General features: G+C 34.5%; 1 protein-coding gene across 6 annotated transcripts in view; it reads right to left on the reverse strand.

Annotated features, from left to right (window-relative positions):
- Positions 1-21,066, reverse strand: part of LOC149566687 (uncharacterized) — a 289,371-nt gene that overhangs the window by 261,657 nt on the left and 6,648 nt on the right. For all 6 annotated transcript variants that reach the window (XM_089820000.1, XM_089819997.1, XM_089819995.1 and 3 more), the window contains exon 4: positions 10,190-10,221. In XM_089820000.1, the coding sequence (XP_089676126.1) occupies positions 10,190-10,221 (32 nt within the window). The remainder of the gene's footprint in view (positions 1-10,189; positions 10,222-21,066) is intronic.

Below are 21,066 nucleotides of genomic sequence, written 5' to 3' on the forward strand. Positions count from 1 at the left end.
AATACACAATACAAAATAAAGTTTGCTTCTCTACATTACTGCCTTATAAGAATTATTGCAGAGTAAGAACAAGAACATTTCCAAAATTGAGATTATACCATTGAAGACACTTCATATAAGTCTCATATAGAAGATCATCTTCAGCAAGCAACTAAGAAGGTATTATTTCCGTCTAATTTATAGCAGAATTTGCAGAAACTTTACATGGTATCAGAGCTCTGGTAGTCAAACCTAGGCCTTGCAAATTGACAATCAGATTTAAATATCTAGCAACATCCTTCTACATTCAACGTCTAGCACAATCAGACCCGAAGATAGGTTTGATGGAAAAGAACACTTCGTTGCTTGGAAGTTTAGAATTATGATGATTCTTGAAGACAATGATGTGAAACAATTTGTTGATAAAGAATCCAAGCAACCTAATGTTGATCCCTATAAAACTGTCTTGAGTAAAAGAAACAGGAAAGCCATGCAAATCATATTAGATGGAGTCAAAAATGATATAGTACCTATGCTCATGAAACATCAAACAACATCTCATATGATGAATGTGTTACTAAATGCATATGAGGTTAACAATGCGACTAGAACCCTTGCACTAAAAAGGAAACTGAAGCATATACAGATAAAGAAGGGAGAATCTATGAATTCATACTTCCTAAGGGTGGCTAGTCTAAGAGATGAACTTGCAAGCATAGGGACCATAATTGAAAACAAAGAGTTAACACTTACAGCCATAGATGGGTTACCGGATTCGTGGGAAACATTCTCACAAGGAGTAAGTGCTAGAGACAATCTTCCAAACTTCAATAGACTTAAAAGAGATTGCTTTCAAGAAGAATCTAGGAAACTTAAGAAAGGAGGAAAATTGAAAACTAAAAATGAAGAACTTCATGTTCTCAACACAAATTCCTATAAAAGTAAGAAGAAGCACTTCAAGAAGAAGAAGGGTAATCAAAGAAATGACAAACTTAAGAAAGATTTATCCAAAATAAAATGCTTCAAATGTGAAAAGTTTAGACACTATAGATCTAATTGCCCTAAGAATACAAAGCAGCAAGTAAATTGTACAAACGTTACCAAGAAAGAAGAAATCTATGATCTTGAGAATCATGTATTGTATTCGGCACTATCAAATAAGTATCAAAGCAAAGCATGGGTAATTGATAGTGCATCATCTCGACACATTACAGGATACAAAGAAGTACTAGATTCTATATCAGAGGAAGTTGATGGCGAAGTTACCATTGGTGATAATTCTTTTCATTCAGTCAAAGGGATTGGGAATTGCACCTTGAAATTGAAGTCAAGTATTTCTCTACATCTCAAAAGGGTACTCTACGTACCAAGAATAAAAAAGAATCTAATCTTTGTTATAGCACTTGAAGATGATAAATATAATGTTGCATTCATGGACGGTAAAGTAATGACCTAGTCTAAGAACACTTCATTTAAGAAATCAAAGTTGATTGGTCATAGAAAGGGATTCTTGTATGAATTAAATACAGAACGTAGTCAATCCATTCAAGCCTTAATTCGTGAAGCTACTAATATAAACAAAATATGGCACCAGAAGGTTCGGACATCTAAATTTCAAAGCCTTATCAACTATGAAGAAGATGGTTACTAGTTTACCTAAGTTGAATAAAGATCATTCAAGTATATGCAAAGGATGTGCCCTGCATAAGAATACCAAAAGTCTATTTCATGATAGCACTAGAAAAATTAACAATGTTTTAGAATTAATCCACTCAAATTTATGTGGACCTATGTCTGTTCCTTCTCTTGGAGGATTCTGGTACTATATACTATTTATAGATGACTTATCTATGAAAACTTGGATTTACTTCTTAAAATGTAAAGAATCAGAAGAAATCCTTAAGAGATTTAAAGAATTCAAAATCTTAACTGAAAACTTATTAGGACACAAAATTAAAACTCTCGGGACTGATAATGGAAGGGAATATACTTTAGATTTGTTTAAAGAGTTTTGTAAAGAAGCAGGAATTAAGAGGGAGTATATTGTTCCTTATAACCCACAACAAAACGGGGTAGCAGAAAAGAAGAATAGAACAATTATAGAAGCCGCAAGAGCTATGAAATTTGATCAAAATTTAGAATATTATCTTTGGGTAGAAGCCTCTTGTACTGCTAACTATATTCAAAATATAAGTCCTCACTCCTACCTTAGAGATAAAACTCCTAAAGAAGTCTTTACTAAGGTTAAACCTAATATAAGTCATCTTAGGATATTTGGGTGCCCGGTATATAAACATGTTCCAAAAAAAAAAAAAAACTAAGAACCCTCCGGGAGGAAAGGTATTTTTGTCGAGTATAGTGAAACATCTTAAGCATGTAGGATTTTCATACCTGGTCAAAAAAACATTGAACTTAGTAGGGATGTAATATTGAAGAAGATTTAGCATTCAAAAGAGCCCTAAGTTCTAGAGATCCCTCTCCCTTACCTAATTCTGAACAAAATTCTGAATCTAAGTTTCAAAGGGAGAACGTTGAAGAAATTGAAGATGAAATTCAAAATCTTAATCTTGAGGATACTCAAAATCCAAAGAAAAGACCACTTCGGGCTATTAAGACAGTAGAGAAAGCACAAGACTTCGCTGCACCATCTAGAACCTTCAGAGAAAGCAAAAGACCCAAAAGATTTTATAGTTATCCAACAAACATGAGTGATTTATCTAAATCAGAACCAACCAATGTTTCAAATGCTATTAAACATACAGTTTGGAGGGATAATATGATGAAAGAATACCAATCCATTATTAAGAATGATGTTTGGGAAATTGTTCCAAGACCTAAAGGAAAATCTATTGTTTCTTCTAAGAGGATATTTAAAATCAAGCATGCTGCTAACAATAGCATTGAAAAATATAAAGCCAAATTTGTAGCCAGGGGATTCTCTCAAAAAGAGGGAACTGATTATGAAAAAACCTTTGCTCTTGTTGCTAGATACACCTCTGTAAGAGCAGTCCTAGCTATAGCAGCATCGAAGGGATGGAAACTACATTAGATGGATGTAAAAACAACATTTCTAAATGGAAAGATTACAGAAAAGGTATATTTAGAACAACCAGAAGGATTTGAAACTCGGAACTCTAAAGTTTTTGTTTGTAGGCTCAAGAAAGCTCTCAATGGGCTTAAAAGGCTCCAAGGGCATGGTATGAAAGAATTTATAAGTATCTCACCAATTTAGGATTCTCAAAGAAGGAAGCTGATCCAAATCTCTATTACAAAAAGAATAAATATGATATGATAATTTTGATATTATATGTTGATGATATACTAATAATAGGTGATGATCATCTTATAGATCAATGCAAGAAGGATCTAATTGGAGAATTTGAAATGAAAAATTTAGGACTCTGTAAAAACCCTCAACATGCTATATCCTTAACAAACATCAATTTGCTTTTGCTAATCAACAGTTTGATATTTTGTCAAACATTTGGCAGGCAAACTATTATCACTCAATAAATAATTTTTTAAATTCACAGCCAGCTACTCACAATTTTAATTGATTAAGTCTTATTAAATTTGGACAAATAAACACCACTAAACAATTCAGAAGTAATTCTATAATTGATGGCAATGCTACTAATATCCAATTTAAAAATTGACTTTTGAAAATTTAGAAGAATGCAATAATGAACCTAGAAATTGACTTCTAACAAATAAAATATGGATTGCGGCTCTCAAGAAATAATCCAATTTACTCATAGGTTGAGAAACACATGCTCCTCACTTATAATCGCAGGTGCTCTAAAACCTGATTGTTGCCCCCCAATAATTGATTGCAGACTTCCACAAAGTCTGAAATCACTGCCAAATATAGGGACGACAGCCACAGTACATTGCTCTTTAACCACGCAAAACAGTAGACAATAATTGCGTTCCAAATCACAAATTCTCCAGCCACAATGAAATTCCTAGGTACAGTACATAACAGTCGAGAAATATTATAATTTAATTAAGACAATTCTCAGAATTAATTCACAATACCTCAACTGTGAATTACCAAGCACTTATTAATTCCAAACCCTTATACTTCAGCCAGGGCAAAGAAATCGGCAAACTCAGAAACTCTTCGCAGGCAACAAAAAAAAAAATCAATCGGATGCTTTACTCATCAAATGGGGCTCATATTTATAATCTCCAAATGGCACAAAGTTTCCCAAATGAACTTCACTTAAGAAGCTTCCCAGACACAACATTAAAACATAATAAAGTGTCATTATAAACTAATTTATTAATTGCTTTTGGCCCCGAAAATGACCTTTTCCACCATAACTTCAAATTTTGACATGTAAAGCCATTGTTTATTGTTCCCGTGATTTTTTTGTCCTAGTTCCAACGAGCTATGATACTGAGGTGACCAACCAACAACACTAACAAAAATAGCAACCTCATCGTATTTAGATAAATAATAATAATTCACCCGTCTTGCAAAAACAACTCAAGAAGCATCAGAATCGAAATCTGACAACACCAAAGTGATCCTGATGATGAAAGACGATGAATGATAAATAGACGCTCCCTCCAAGATTCTTGGAGCCCAAATCGGAAGCCCGAAATAAAAACTGAGAGCATCCTCCAACTCCTCTAACTCAACTAAGCTCATTGGAACCAACAGATTGACTTACTATAAATAGTAAGTCCCTCAAATAGAGCCAAAACACACCATAGGCTACTGGAAAGCTTATAACCACACAACTAAGACCCTCAAATCCTACTGTCAGCTCACGCGGGTCACGATGGTGAACTGACCTGACCAACTACAAGAACCTACTAAAAATGGGGACATTACATACTCCTTCATTACTTCCTAGGACTAGAAGTATGGCAGAACTCTGACAGCATCATACTTAATCAAGGAAAGTATACACTAGACATCTTGAAGAGATTTGAAATGTGGAACTGCAGACCTATGTCTTCTCCTATGGAAACTAATCTACACGAAGGAAGCAGCAACAAAATCACCCTCCATAGATTCTACTCTCTACAAACAGATGATTGGGTCCCTTATGTACTTGGTAAATACAAGACCTTATATTTGCTATGTTGTTAATGCTTTAAGTCAATTTATGTGTGAACCAAAGGAGATTCACCTAGTTGCAGTCAAACACATCATGAGATACTTACAAGGCACTCTTAATCTTGGGCTCAAGTATGAGAAAGTTGACTTGGACTTACATGGGTACACAGACTCGGATTGGACTAGAAGTGCTACTAATAGAAAAAGCACTTTAGGATGTTGTTTCAATTTAGGCTCAGCGATGATATCTTGAATATGCAGAAAGCAGGCATCAGTAGCACAAAGTTCCACAAAAGTTGCATACATTGCCACAGCAATGGCCTCTTGGGAAGCAGTTTCACTCAGAAAGCTACTTGTGGGATTATTTGGTCAACCCATGAATCCTACTATTATTCACTGTGATAATCAGAGTTCCATCAAGCTTTTTGTGAATCCAATTTTTCATTACAGGTCGAAGCATATTGAAATTCCTTACCATTATGTAAAAGATATGGTAGATAGGAATACTATAAAATTAGAATACATTTGCACTACAGATCAGACAACAGATATTCTTACCAAAGCTCTCTCTCGAGTAAAGATAGATCACTTTAGGAAAAGACTTGGTATGGTTGAATTGTAATACATTTGTATTCTTTAATTATTATTAATTTTGAATTAAAATTATTATTGTCAAGCTATTGACCGTTATGTGCTTCACCATTTGTATTCATTATTTAAGAGGTGAAGATCTCTAAGATAATGAACACTTGTATAAAAAACATTATGAGAGATGACGATCTCTTAGATAATGTGTTGAACAGTAGAGAACTAATGTCAGATCTAGATGAGTTCAAGATCATGTTGTGATGTAGACATTTCTATGTCTATGAGTCACAACTTGGATAAAGGAAGAATTTAATCATTCTCCAAATTTTATCATGTGTTCTGGTAGATCTTAACTCAAGATCATATTGTGATATAGGACTGCCAGTACCTATGAGTCACCAACTTGGATAAAAGAAGAATTCAAACATTCTCCAGATTTTATCCTGTATATTGCATTCTGTGCAATACTATTATCACAAGTATAAGTGATAAGTCATATCACAGGTATAGTAATATGACATAGTATCATGTGTTGAATGATACCACATGCTTAGAAGATTCAAATAGATATAGAGTATCAATCTATGCTTATTCATCTTAATTGATGATGCTAGATATGTTATCTCTCAGTATGAATATCAAGTTAAGAGGGAGTGTTAATTCTGTAATTTCGATCTCATACTGATCTGATTTTACAAATCATACTGCATGTATATGCTCATTTGGATTTGCCTCTTTAATATGTCTTAAATTGTTAACCTTATAGACAACCTTCCTAGGAGCATTTATTAATGTTTCTTTGCATGATTGTTTTAGTATATTTACTAACAAATTATGTTAACTAGGAGACGCTGATCTTGGAGTATAATAACCAGGTTATATATAAGGGCCGACCTAGGAAGAGACATGTCCTTTCTAAGGACATGCCTCTTGGGTGCATTATAAATATAAGGTTAGAATGAGGTTAGAGAACACAAAATACAAAATAAATTCTGCTTCTCTACATTATTGCCTTATACAAATTATTGCAGAGTAAGAACATTTCGAGGATTGAGATTATACCATTGAAGACACTTCATATAAGTCTGATATAGAAGATCATCTTCAGCAAGCAACTAAAAAGGTATTATTTCAGTCTGATATATAGCCCTGTGTGGCTATATATGCTACTTTGATGGACTTTTTGGGGGTCGACTCTTTGAACATATTTGCAAGATAGTTATTTTGTTACTTCTTTTGAATGTGACATTTTTGCATATGGTTAATAGAAATGATGATGGATCGGTTGGTTCTTCATATTGTGCTATTATATGCCTGAAATCTTATAGTTTCTTTGGTAATCTGGGTTAATTTCATTTAAAATTGAATCTTCATTGTGATAGCTGATATATTTTAGCCCACAAATAGCATCTGAATCGTTATGTTCAATTGATTTGATCAGGATGTATGATTTCTATTCTGTAAGTTTTAAGGTTTATCTATCAATTAATTTTATTGGAAGATGCTTTAACATGTTTATGGGAAAGTATCACGAATGTCTTTAGTTCTTTCAAGTTAAAAGATCACATTTCATTTTATTCTTTAAAAATAAAGGAATTACTATCAATTATTTTGGGAGGGAGTTGTACCTCAGAACACAAAGAGTTATTCATGGAGAACTCATTTGTAATGTGATGGTTTTTCTCATTGTTAAAATGTCTCATATGTAAAAAGGAAAAATGATTGCCTAACAATAAATATTCCATTATTGCTTCTTTTATCAAGCGTCAGTTACTCATTCTATAATCCATGGTATTTCAGTATATCTGATTCGGTATTCTTTGCCAACTCTTAAATATGTGTTTAATAGTCTTGAAGTTTCCCCACTTGATTACTACATGGTCGATGCTGTAATAATGTGTATCATTTACATATGTTTTATATTGTTTAGTAATTATAAGTGTATTGTGATAGATATATGAGTGTATAATTTTATATATATGATGTGAATATCAATAGTATAATATTATATTACATGATAATACTATAAGCATTGATAGAATAAAATATTATATCTGTTCAATATATTTAATTATTAATTATAATCATACTGATTATTGATTCATTATAATGAAGTTATATTATGTTATCTTATTTATTTATTTATCTATTTATTTATCCTTTGTTGTTATTATTTATTATTAATTCCTATTTTACACAGCGACATCACACTCATAAAATATTGGTAATGAGGCTTGGATGTCACATTTTGTTCTTGGTTTGGTAGTGGTTACACAACACAAGAGGTTGTCATTTGATGCTTCCTATCTATAGCCCATATATTGCCATCCGATTTCGATTTACCTATTAAAATAACCTACCCTATTCAAATGAAGCACTGATATGTTGCATATAAAACTCAACTTGAGTAGCTAATATTCGCATGGGTCATCTTGTAGGGATCACAAATGTGAACATTCCAAGGCAATTGTAATGTCCCTGTTTTTGGAAAATCTATGCAGTTGATGGACTTAGCTCATCATAGCAACCCTCGTGAGCTGACAAGGTGTTTTGGGGGTCCCAACTGTAGATTTACTATCTTTAGTAAGTCTATTTTTTGGCAGTGCAGTGGGTGGCTTCGGCAATTGGTCATCACCTACAGTACATTAAATTAATAATTGCATGAGCTCTTATTTATTCATTAATTATTAAGTTGCACTAATATAATAATGTTTATATTATTATAATAATGACATTAAGTGATATTTCTAAAAAGTGTGTTGGTAAGTTTCTAGTGTTGAGTTCTTTTGGGAAACTTCTACAATTTCTGAAGTGGAGTTTTTTGGGAAACTTTGGGCCAACGAAAGATTATAAATGAGAGCTCATTTCATGGGGAAAATCACACTTGAAAATATAATTGCATTTATTGTCTTTGTGGCTTTTTCCTGAAGTCTGAACTGTGAGTCCTTGCTGAAGTATATGGGTCTCTGAGTTTCTGATATTTGAAGTCTCTGCTAAGGTATAGTGGCTTCACTGGTCAAATCTCCTAACAGTCATTATCTGTGTCTGGGAGATTGGCGTTATAATTCTGGGATTCATCTCTAAGTATTGTAGCAAATTGTTGCTGGTGTATTGCAATTTGCTTGGTCTCTTACTGTAATCCTCTGACTGAGGAGAGACTGGTTGTGGGCGTCTACAATTGTGATGATCAAATTTTCCTTGTGATCTGCGAAATCTGAATGTTCGAGGACGCCATTAATGTCTGAGGCTGCATATTCACTGGCAGCGTTTGGAAGTTTTGGCATTGTGTGCTGAAGCCAGCCTTGCACTGGGGAACAGCAGACGTCTTACTTCAAGACCTGCGTATTGGCACATAAAGCAGCAAATTCAAGGACTCAAGCATCTGCACTCAATACTTGTACACATGGCCAGCCTGCATTTCTCCATTTGGCTATCAAGCTGTGATTTTGGTGTAGTGCGATTCATGGTGAGGAAGCAATCATTGCCTACAGTTGGGAGTTGATATAGAGGAGCTAATGTTGACAGCAGGAGGGCAAATTCAGTGAGATGGCCTGTCAAATATATATTGCAATTCAGATTCCATTTAATAATATGTAATTCTAATAATACTAAATAAAGTGCAATGTGGTTTTGATTTCCAGCTACAGTCTGATTTCTCATATTGGCATTTCAAATTTCTTAAAGTTGCTGATACGTAAGGCCAAAATCAATTTAAAGTTGTAAGTGGTTGTGCATCTTCTGTTATGGTGGCTAAGATTTATAACATTATTTATAGTGTTAACAGTTTGTCTGCCAACTGTTTGACGAGATGTCAAACTTCTGATTAGCTAAGGTAGTTGATGTGTCAAGGCTTAATTGTTGAACTATAACCAGCTGAGGGTTATTACAGCAATGAAGAAACTTCGCATGGTAGATTAACTAGAATTGACAAATGCTATACAAAGTTTGTGAACTGCTACAAAATGACTCATTCAACAAAAGTTTTCTTTAGCCTGAATCCTATCTTTAAGAGATTTAAAACATCTTCTAGACTAAGAATTGTATTTGCTAAAATAACTCAAAGCCAATTGGTTAAATACATTATCAATATTCTTTGATTTTTCTCCATCTAGAGACATAATTTCTTGCTTTCTACCATGTAACAATTGATCTTTTCAATGTAATGCAGTATTTTATTTTTCATAAAGCTATTTGATCAAGGATTCATTTAAACAACTGATATCCCAGGAAGTTCTACATTAAGTTTTTGTATTTCTTGATGCTTGCTCCCAAAACACGATAAATTATATTTAATGTTTTCCATCCGAATCTAGTTACCTTTCTCATACACATCTATCACAATATTCATCAAGTAAAACAGACCACAACTGACTCTTGATTCAATGACGAATGACAAATCCTCAAAATGTGTCTGTTGCATCCTCTAAAAAAAGTTGAAACCTCCAATACCTTTTTTCTGTCGAATTTTCATTTCAAAAAATTTAAGCAATAGTTTTGAGCACATACTTGGCTGCGTTCGCTCTATTTTTCATATATGGAAGTGATACATACATTTGAAAGAAACCTGTTTAGAACCACAAATTCTGCAGAAACAGATTTAACGTCAGTAAAAAAATATTATAGGCATACAGATCATACCACAGACACATATATGCATAGAACTTTCTAAAATATCCACTTAAAAAATCCCTCGTTTTTTCTCTCTTCTGACTGATATTTATGACTTTGCATGTCCATATCTTAATAGAAAGACAATATTGATGTAGCAAAAATGAATGAACATGTGAAAATTAGAAGTTATAGGCAGAATTTGGTTGATCAAGAGAGAGTATATTAAGTTTCAAAATCCTACACCATTGCCCTTCAAAGTTCAAACAGAATCAGGAAATGGTGATTATGACCAGACACAGATTGAATAAATCGTCATCAAGACCCCCTCACATTGAATTTCTATGGGCCTCAAAAGAAAGAACAAGAGAATTCGGCACTCAATAGCTCGGAAGAGAGTGTGACCTCTTCTGTGTGGCAGTGGCCTTGGAGAAGCCTTACAATGCTGAAGATGAGAACAAAGCGTGCTGCACATAACAAACTCAAAGAGAAGCTTAAGAATAAGGACTAAAAATTTGGAGCTGGAGATAGTGTAGTAGCTGCATGAGACAAAAGTAAGCAAGCAGTCCAAACACACGTGAAAGAGAGATACACACAAGGATGAATCCTAGAGAAAACTAATGTGGGAAAACTCTAGAGTCGAGTTATGCTTCCTCATATCTGCTATTCTATTTTATTTTCTTACAAGCTGATTACCCAAATTCAGCCTATACATGCACTGTAGCCTTTGCTAACACATCCATAATGCCTTCTTGTGGGCATCGTTGTGGATTACTTGCTCTTCAACATGCTTGACCTCTCCTCCTGATTTTGTGGTCATCTATTACCTAAATAACTCCCTTATATCGGTCTATGGAATGCTCAAGTCTTCTTAATTGCCTCCCCTTTACCCCTTGGGGATATATTTATGCTATAGGATTCACACAGAACTCATACAGAGGACTTCAAATGCCCTTCACATGAAAAGAGAAAAAATGACCCAATTCAACTTCCCTTTGGACACAGAGACTATTGCCTGGAATAGATGTGTGACAAGTCAAACTCATCGTGGTAACCTGCTCCATAATGTAAAAATATATATATTAGTCTATATAGCTTCCTGTAGAACCAAAATTGTCACTACTGATTTGTTCTTCAAACCATGTGGATTCATGATGTCTAAATATTTCTAAAGCCCAATATGCCCGTTTCCCTTATTTTTCATAACCTTTGGCATCTATACCTATCCCAATTCCATCTTATAGAGGTCATAAAAATATCTTAATGTCTTTTTAGCAAAATGAATTAATACATATAGCTTAGCATCTCAATCAGCTAATGTTATGATCATTTTTTCAAGATTGAGTTCAGAGAAGCTATTGTTGAGGCTTTTAAGTTTGCTGAGGCAGCCATCAAGAAGTCAGAGAAGGAAACAAACAAAGGAACACTAGGAAATTCAATAGCTTGACCATGATCTAAAGGAAGAAGCAAGGAAAGATACTGAAACGCTAGACTTGGAGAAGCTTGTGGCTGAGTTGCAAACTTACTTGATAATTAGGATAGCACAAGTAATGACCATAACAAGACCCTCCATCATCAATCCCTATAACTCAGACCAATAACAATGTGGTGGCAAGACTTGGGGCTAGATTGACTAGTTAAATAATGAAGTAGATGGATAAATAGTCAAGGCCAAGCTACTTGACACAGTCAAACCCAAGTGCAAAGGACAGAAGTAATATCCATTTTTTTCTCTGAAAATGTGTAATATCAAAGTGTGTAGAAAGGACAGAGTAGAAATTCACAAGCTGTGACTCCTACCAATGAGGTATAGAGAAGCATGATCTACTACAACCACCATAAAAACCTAAGATCAAGCTTATTGGAAATGATGAAATCAAGAAGAGTGGAGAATCTCCAAATAAGCAATATTGTCAATGTTAGGTGTGTTAGGTTGTTGCTAGAGTAGGATTAATAATATAAAGAATTGCCATTCAGTCACTCCAAACCAGCGATCTGGGTGAGTCCGAGGCCGAACAACCCTGGCTAAGTCCGAGGGGCATGATCTCAAGCTCGACCAAATCTGGCAAGTAATTCACCATGACTCACAGAGTCAGCAAGACTAACAGGACCCAGGAGTCCCAATGATGGGACTCAGCTGGCGTCTAAGAGGAAATGTGCAATAAAAAAACAAAATATAAAAAACTTTTGACTTGTTTTTTTCTCTTCTAGTTGGTCTTCCCAACCTTAAGAGTGACCTCATTTTATTCTATTGGAAAAGGGAGAAGAAGAGTGAGTTGTGAGAAAAAAGAAGAGTGCATAGAAGGGCAACCAGCAAGGAAGGAAGAGCAAAAAATCATCAACAAATTACAATGGGGAATGGGGCAGCTTCATTCTCACATTTGGTGCTTCAAAAGCTTCATACCAACAATTGAAAAGAAGTTCATCTCATTTCAACGTTCTTCTAAGAAGTAAGATCGAATCTTTTGCCTTTTCTCCCATCTGTTGTTTTTTGGTATTTTCTAAACAAAAATCTTCGTTGTTTATGTTTTCAAACATTTCAATTCTTTTCCTTTCAAATTCACACTTCAAACAGCAAACCCTAAATATTTTTAGAACAAAGTTACCAAATTAGAAGTACAAACCCTACAAATGTTGATTTTGTTTTGCAATATTGTCTTGTTGCAGCAGCCTTGAGCTTTTCAAAACCATATATTTTCATAATGTCTCCTCCGAGACCTCAGCCTAGACCATTCAAAAAGCTCAAAAGGATGAAGCAGGAAACATACCAAAGATTTTCCCACCAGAACAAAAGGACACACTAAAAGTAAATATTATAATGACATTTATCATGGTCTCATCAATAGATTGAAATACCATATTACCGGAATATGCGGCCATGATGCTGATCCATGTAAGGAAGCACCTCCAAAGTCTATTCATGAATGCTAAGCGCAATTAGAAACTTTTAAGTAACAAAAGAAAATGAAGAAGAGGCAATGAGAGGAGTTGGCGAGTGTTGGTTCCCATTCAGTCGGAGATTGGGTTGGAGAGGCTTCGTCTAGGCCTCCATACCGTCCTAGTACTTTTGCAATAGTTTGTGCTTCTGCTACCATTCCTAGCTCTTCTAGTGCTAGTAGCACTATTAGCATTGGTCCTCGAGTTCAGAAACTTAGGATGGATTCATATTTAGAGCCACGCACTACTCCAGACTCACAACACTTGCTTGAGAGCATGCCTTGGAACATGGTGATACATGATGCTACTAAAAAAGCAATTGGCAATTCTTGATACTACTGCAACATTCCATTGTTCTTTTTTATTATATTTAAAATATAGTTTGCTTTTGCTAATAAATTTTTATCACACTATTTATTCAATCTATTTGCAACAAGCCTCTGCATTGGTAAGGCATGATAGATGTTGTAGTCATCTGTTGGTCGAGCTTCAAAGCCTCTAATGATGCTAAGTTAACTAGCCCATGTTTGTTAAAAACATTTAATGATGTAGAAGCCGAATTATAGGACAAGCATGTGTTTTGGAGAAAAAAGGGTTGCATCATCATGACCAATGGCTAGACCAATAGGAGGAATAAGACACTCCTAAACTTAGCCATTTCTTGCGAAGGTGATTGATCGTTATGCTTCCCTCAATACGTCGAATAATTTGAATTTGATTCAAAATCAATAATTTAATTTATGATTTATTGATTGATCATTAATTTTTCTTTATTTTCAAGTCCCACCATGATCCTCAAGTCCATTGATGTTTCCGCAAATAGAAAAAATGCCAAATACCTATGTGACACCATAGGGGAAGTCATAGGTGAGGTGTATGAGGCCATAGAGGACATCAAAGGTGAGGTGGGTGACAACAATGTAGCTCAAGTGGTGACCGACAATGCAGCAAATTGCAAATTATGTTGTTGCATTTATCTTTTGATGGAAAGACACCTGAGCATATTTTGGTCTTCATGCGTTTCCCATTGCGATAACCTCATGTTGGAGGACATTGGAAGCTTCCATGGGTCGTCATGTATAGATAAAGACAAAACATTTACAAATTAATAAACAATCACACATGGGGTCCTTAATGTAATGAGACAATAAACGAGGCAGAAGGAATTTGCTCATACTGGAATCACAAGATTTGCCACAAATTTCATCACATAGCATCGATCAAAGTAGCTTTGAGGCACATGCTTGTTGGTGATGAGAGGAATACCTCATCCTATGTTGTGACCATTGCAAGGATTGATGTGGCCCATTGCATGTTTGATGAGCCATGCTTTTTGGCCTCTTGTGTAGAGATTGTGCATATAATTTTCTTTTTTAAATCTACATTATATTTTAGTTTTAATTTATATTCATATTTTTCTTTTGTTTGCGATTTTGTTTATTTTCAGTCACAATTAAGTTAACTTTAATGTTTCCCAATATTTATTGTACATAGAAACCCTAGTAATTCTCCAACAAGTCGTTAGGGTTACATATACGGCCATTAGATCTCTCTATGGAAGAAATGAGAGTAAGTATCATCCGCTTTAGGTGATAATTGATAGGAGATGGCACATCTAGAACCACAAGGCCATCCATGCGGTTGCTTATTACCTCAATCCGACATTTCATTTTCGCCTTAGTTTCAAGGTGGACAAGGAGGTGCTTGATGGGCTCTATTTAGTTGCAAAACAGATGTCTACTGGCGATACTGAGGCGAGCACTATCATCCATGAGATAGAGGCTTTCGATAATGCACAAGGGGAGATCTTCTCTCATCAAATATGCAAAATCAATTGAACAGAATAACAGCCAAGTAAAAATATATTTTAAGAGTTTAGTTTGATTTTATAACTTAAAGTATTAAAGTTGGAAATGAGACTAGTTTTTTCTTTTTCTTATCACAAATAGATAGTGGCAAATAATTGATCCTAAAACATCAACCCTAAAAAGGATTGTCACCCGCATATTGAGCCATCCATGAAATTCTTTACCACCATTGGAGTATGTTTGAGCACATGCACTCCAAAAGGCACAATAGATTGACCATGAGATTGCTCATTACAACCTCTGGCTTGGACAAAGACAAATTTTAGACAGTGACACCACCCAAACCATGCTAGAGGAGGTCAACTCAAAATCTGAGTAGATCTCTAAGGCTATGGTCCTATCTCTAGTGATGAGGACCCTGAGTGGATAGACCAAGCGGATAGATGGGTTGAGGTTGTAGCCATGGTAGAAGAGGAGGATAGACCACAAGAAGAAACAAGCACAAGGCAGAGACTATGGTTGTTGATTCATCTAGGAACTACCATAGACACCTACATAGGAGGGATGCAAGCTCCTCTAATATATGTTTGACTTTGGAACATTTGATGTCGTGGATTTCATTTCCATGAGATTTGTATACATTTGACAATATTTAAGATTTTATATATCTAATTTTGTTATTTCCTTCGGCTACAAGTTGCATGTATACTTTCTAATCAATGTATACATGTGCATGTGATCAAATTACTTCTATTTGATGGTTTTTTGTGTCTTTAAGGTTTTCTTAATAAAGGGTGTATGAAACAAGTTTAAATCCTAAAAAATCTCTAAACTTCTTGGGTTTTTCGTCTTTGCCAAGTCTTTTTGCTAAGTCTCAAGTCTCAAATTGTGTCACCCCTAGCAAGTCCAAGCCAAGTTCAAGTCCCGTATCTTTTAGCTTATATTCAATCCTATCTTGTTCTATTTATAATTTTCAGATTCTCAATTTAATTGGAAAGTATAAACAGCCTTGGAAAGTATAAACATTCTATAGTTATGTTAGATTAATTTATGCAATAAATAACTTTTCCATGAAAAACTTCTTATCTAATGCAAAAGGGTAGAAGTTCAATTAATTCCTACGTTTTTCAACTAAATTCCATGCAAAGCTTTGTAAACAATATAAATAAGTGGCATTTACATTTAGATAGCTAGATGGGATTTTCAAGTCTACCTTTTGTTAAAATTGTTCACAAATTTATCATTTTTGAAATTATTTGTGTTGAGTTGCATGTTTTTTATAACTTAACAAACTTTCGATGTTGAGATTGTTAGAGGGAGTGTTGTGACCTATATAATACTTCATATTTTACTCGGAGTTTGTGTATGTATATATCAATCCTATCTTGTTCTATTTATAATATTCAATCTCTAAATTTAATTGTTAAGTATAAACATTCTTTAGTTATGTTAGATTAATTTATGCTATAGATAACTTTTTCACAAAAAACTTCTTACCTAATGCAAATGTGTTAAAATTGGTTTGTACTTTAAATTGAAAAACAAAATGAAAAGCTTTTATGAAGCACAATCTCTAAAATTCTAAGATTCTATGAAAAGGGGAGCTTTCCCTTACATTTTGGAGAACAATTTACCATCTACATTATTAGTTCAAACCGTTCAATCCATAGGGCCAATTAGTTTAACCAATAGAATTTAAGAATTTTTGTAAATTTTTTATTGTTTCTATAGTTTACAAATTTATAGATATTTTCAGTTTTTATAAAAACTAATTATCTGTCATGGCATTGGCTATTGTAAAAAAGGGCAAGGCAAAAATTTAAATTAGGGAAAAAAGTTAAAAATGACAAAGAAACATCAAGAAACTTCTAAATCGTATTTTAGATGTTGCTGAGTGCATCACAACTGATGCAACCATAACCCCAAACATATACATTGCTGCCGCAATAGCCACCATTGTCATAGCTGCCGCCTCCACCAGCGGGGATATCATTGCTGCCCCGAATATACACTCCATTGAGGCCAGTGACATCAACGAATTCTACAGATTCGTCCTTAACCAAGCTCCTAATTTTGTGATTGATTGATTTGCACTGAGGCACACATTTCTGGTGTGACAATATTCTATGGCATCCGTAAGCTGATGAAAATACTTCCTGGATTCTGCTTCAGTAAGATAAGGCAGCAGGGAAACCCACAAATGTTCCATCAGACTTCCATGAAATTCTTCACTTTCTAGTGTTGAATGACCTCTATTGGAAACACAGAGTTGAGGACAAGCACTCCATCAGACAAAATATGCAATTACTTTGTTTTTCCATTCATGGAACTCTTCCCTGGGTCTTCAGGGGAATGATTTAATATCAAGCCCAAATACACACAAAGCTAATATTGCCCATTAGGCATAACAAGCGCTTACAATTATGTCACATAGCTCACCCCCATTCACATATTCCCAAAAAAGGTAAATCTTCTTTTTACTGGCTACAACCTCCAGTTCACAACATTTGAAGCTCAATTAGTAGTTGCCTATCCTTGAATGTCCCAGCTCCTCATTCAACCAACATTAGGAACTGACCATAAACCTGAACAATATTGGGATGTTTCGGTAGTTTCATTTTGCAAATTTTTCTTTTGACCTGCATTCACCACATAATAAACATGATTTGGTTAACTCCTCTCTTTATCAAGCCTATAAGAAGGTAAGCTCAAACTATCGAATACCCATAAGCATGACAGTTGAACGGTAAAACTGAAAATAGAGATCCTCCATACTATAAGGCCGTTTTAAGAAGTTATGTCTTCACATAGTTCTCATGATTATTGTAAAACTGCAAATGTTCAATCTTTTCAATTCCTCCAGCAGCATCAAAGTATTGAGCATAAGTAAATACCTCACAAATATGCTTTCGTGGGAACTGTTTGTCAAAATGCCTTAGAATCAAATGTAATAGTTGCAGTATATCTACAAAATGGATTTGCTAAAAAGGCTTTGGAATCTTGGATGTTTAAAAACAAATGCAATAGCAGCTGCAAAGCCAAACTACACAACCTTTGCTAGTGTCTTCCCAGAATGGGCTTGATGAAAAGGCTTTAGAAACTTTTAAGAAAATACATTTAGCCGCCTTAAAGCCTGATTCCACAAACTTTGTCAGCATATCTCCACTTTGGCTTTGAAGGTTTAAAATGGTTCAAAATCAACCTTTTTCCATGTATTGATGCTGAAATGCACAGTGTTCGGGTACAGAGTGCCCTGAAGTTCTCTGCCCCCATAATGGTTTTCTCTGTTAATGTGTTGTCAATGAACATGTTGGGAAAAACTGTAGAATATATTATCTATAAAACCTGATTTTTCTACCAAATTGGAAAATAAAGTACATTAGCAGCTAAATATTTATAATTCTGCTCCTACAGAAGATAAACATGAATAGTAACAAAAGCAAATAACATCTACAGCCTCGGAAAACTCGCTATTTCTCAGAATATTGATTCTGCCGCCTGGTCGTCAAAGCACAATTGTACTTCAACATCTAAAATTGGCAGGAAGCATGGAAGCTTGGAGAACTCACACATAGCAAGATATAACATGTTATAGAACCATACTTAAAAACTCTTTCAACTGTATTGTTATACGTAGAATTGCGTGATTTGTCCATTTTCAATTATCCCTATCAGAGATCTAGTTCCAGAAGCAAGAGAAGCAAAGCCATCAGAGATGGAAGTCTATTCTCTAGTTCCAGATCCTCTAATCATTAGTTGTCCTTCCATTATTTTAGTTCAAGGAGACAAAAACTTCTACAATTGGAGAATACAAAGACTTTAGCATTTGTTTTGGGTTCATGTAACTTACAAGGGAACAAGGATCATCAACAAAATAAAATAATAAACCAATACTGAGTAATATTTGTAATCACCCAAAAATGGTCATCTAGATTATGAGCCCCCTTTCTAGTAATTTTGCATAATTTATCCATCGCTTATTCTTGATCAAATCATTAAAAATCTATTTATTCGATTATAACCTATGGTTTGACCACTTTATTCTAAGTCTTTTATTTAATTAAAAGAACATGTTCCCTTTTAATTAAATAAATACCCCCACTTCCCACTTATCCTAAGTGTGCACACATAAAGCATTATTCCTATTTTAAAAATAAGAGGAAAATGCATTTTTGTCTACACATGAATGCACAACTTTCTATGTGAGAGGAATCTTTTATTTTTAAAATAACTTTAATTCTCCTCCATGCATTTCTTTCCCTCTCAAAAGTCAACTATTGATTGTGATCGGTGGAGATGCTTGTGCACATGGATCACTCAAGATGCATTCTCCTCCCTTGATTATGCCTTTTTTGCCTCTTAATCCCTACCGTCCATTTTTCTTTAAAAATGACGGCTCTCTCCTCATTCTCCAATCTTAGACTCTCATGCTAATGTCATGCTGCAGGTTTTCTTGGTGATTTTTGGAGCTTTGAAGGACTTCAAGCACTCTTGCATTTGCATCTCATATTTTCTTTCTCATTCTTGCATCATGGCATCTTTAGTTTAGTTTTTCATTTATGCTTTAGATTAGCTCACATAGTCTAAATAGGGGTTTTGTCATCTTTCATACTTGTTAGCTTGCATTTTATATCTCATTTAGTTTACTTTGCATTTGCATTGCAAACCCATTTCAGGATTCTTGGATATTGGCACTCATTGCCTCTACTCTTTGAATCTCTCGTTCTATGGTGCACCTTTCAAGGGTTGCATATCTTTGGTTCATTTGAGAGCCACCATTTCACATTTTGCACCTTTGCACATCATAGATAGAGAGCTATAAGCCGCCTCTTGAGATGCTCTCTTTCATGGGTATTCTTGAGAATAAGGGTTTATAGAAGTGTGTCCACATTTTCGGCACCCACTGTGGACATCTATTCAAGATCCTATCGTGCAACCGCACATTTTTTGTCTCACATGGGGCACACAAGTCAACTCTTCATTGTGATTGGTGGAAACGTTTGTGTACATGGATCACTCCACTTTCACCCTCCACCCTTGATTAGATCCACTTTCACCCTCCACCCTTGATTAGATCCATCTTGCCTCATGATCTCCATCGTGTTGAAGTATAGCATCCATCAAAGTGATATACTCATTACATTGAGTATTTGTATTCATGGTTATATGAACATTGTTTTACGTCTCATATTATTGATGTGTGTGTGTATATATAAAGATGTCTATGTATTCATAAATTACTTAACTAATTGGGCTCTTATGATTAGGAGAGACTATTGTGTTATGTTCTTGAATGTAATTATTTTCACCACCATGTGTCTCTACGCGACAAGACTTTGTTGTAGCCTCTCTCAGATTGATTTTAATATATATTATGTATGTAATATATATATAATGCATTATATATCTTATATATATAATATATGTAATACAATATATATTATATATATTATGCATAATATATTATTATATAATAATATAATAATATTATATTATATTACACATATGATTAATATATTAATATTATATATATGTTTAAAGGTGAGTTATACATGTAGTTATTTATTAACTAAATGGTGATTAACTATAGAGACATGTCTCTTGATTAACTATAGAGACATGTCTCTTGAAGAGACATGTCTCCTCCTCATATTTATATGACATCCAAATCTGCATTTGGAAATCATCAATCACATTGGCAATGTTACTACATTTGCAGAAATGATCCTAGAAAAACAACACATGGTCCGTTAGTCTTTAAAAGGGAAAGCTCTCTCCTCATTTTCCATCCATATGTTTTGTACTAACGTTATGCTACAGGAATCATAGGTGTCATCTGAGGACTCATATTCAAGATCCTATCGTGCAAACCTCACATTCTCCCTTGTCCTTAGAAGTGGCTCCATGTCAAGAGGACTCTCAAAAAGATAAAGATGCAAATGTCAAGAAAGATCAAGACCAAGCGCCCTTTCATCTCCTCAAGAGGTTACTCTTCCATATCCTGTCTTACCCACCTCCTAAGAATGATGAAGATACCACTTCCACTATTTCACTTGAGCTTACTGAAAATCATCA

The sequence above is a fragment of the Cupressus sempervirens genome, chromosome 3, assembly GCF_028749045.1.
Source record: "Cupressus sempervirens isolate cs-2001-9-10 chromosome 3, ASM2874904v1, whole genome shotgun sequence".
NCBI lineage: Eukaryota > Viridiplantae > Streptophyta > Pinopsida > Cupressales > Cupressaceae > Cupressus > Cupressus sempervirens.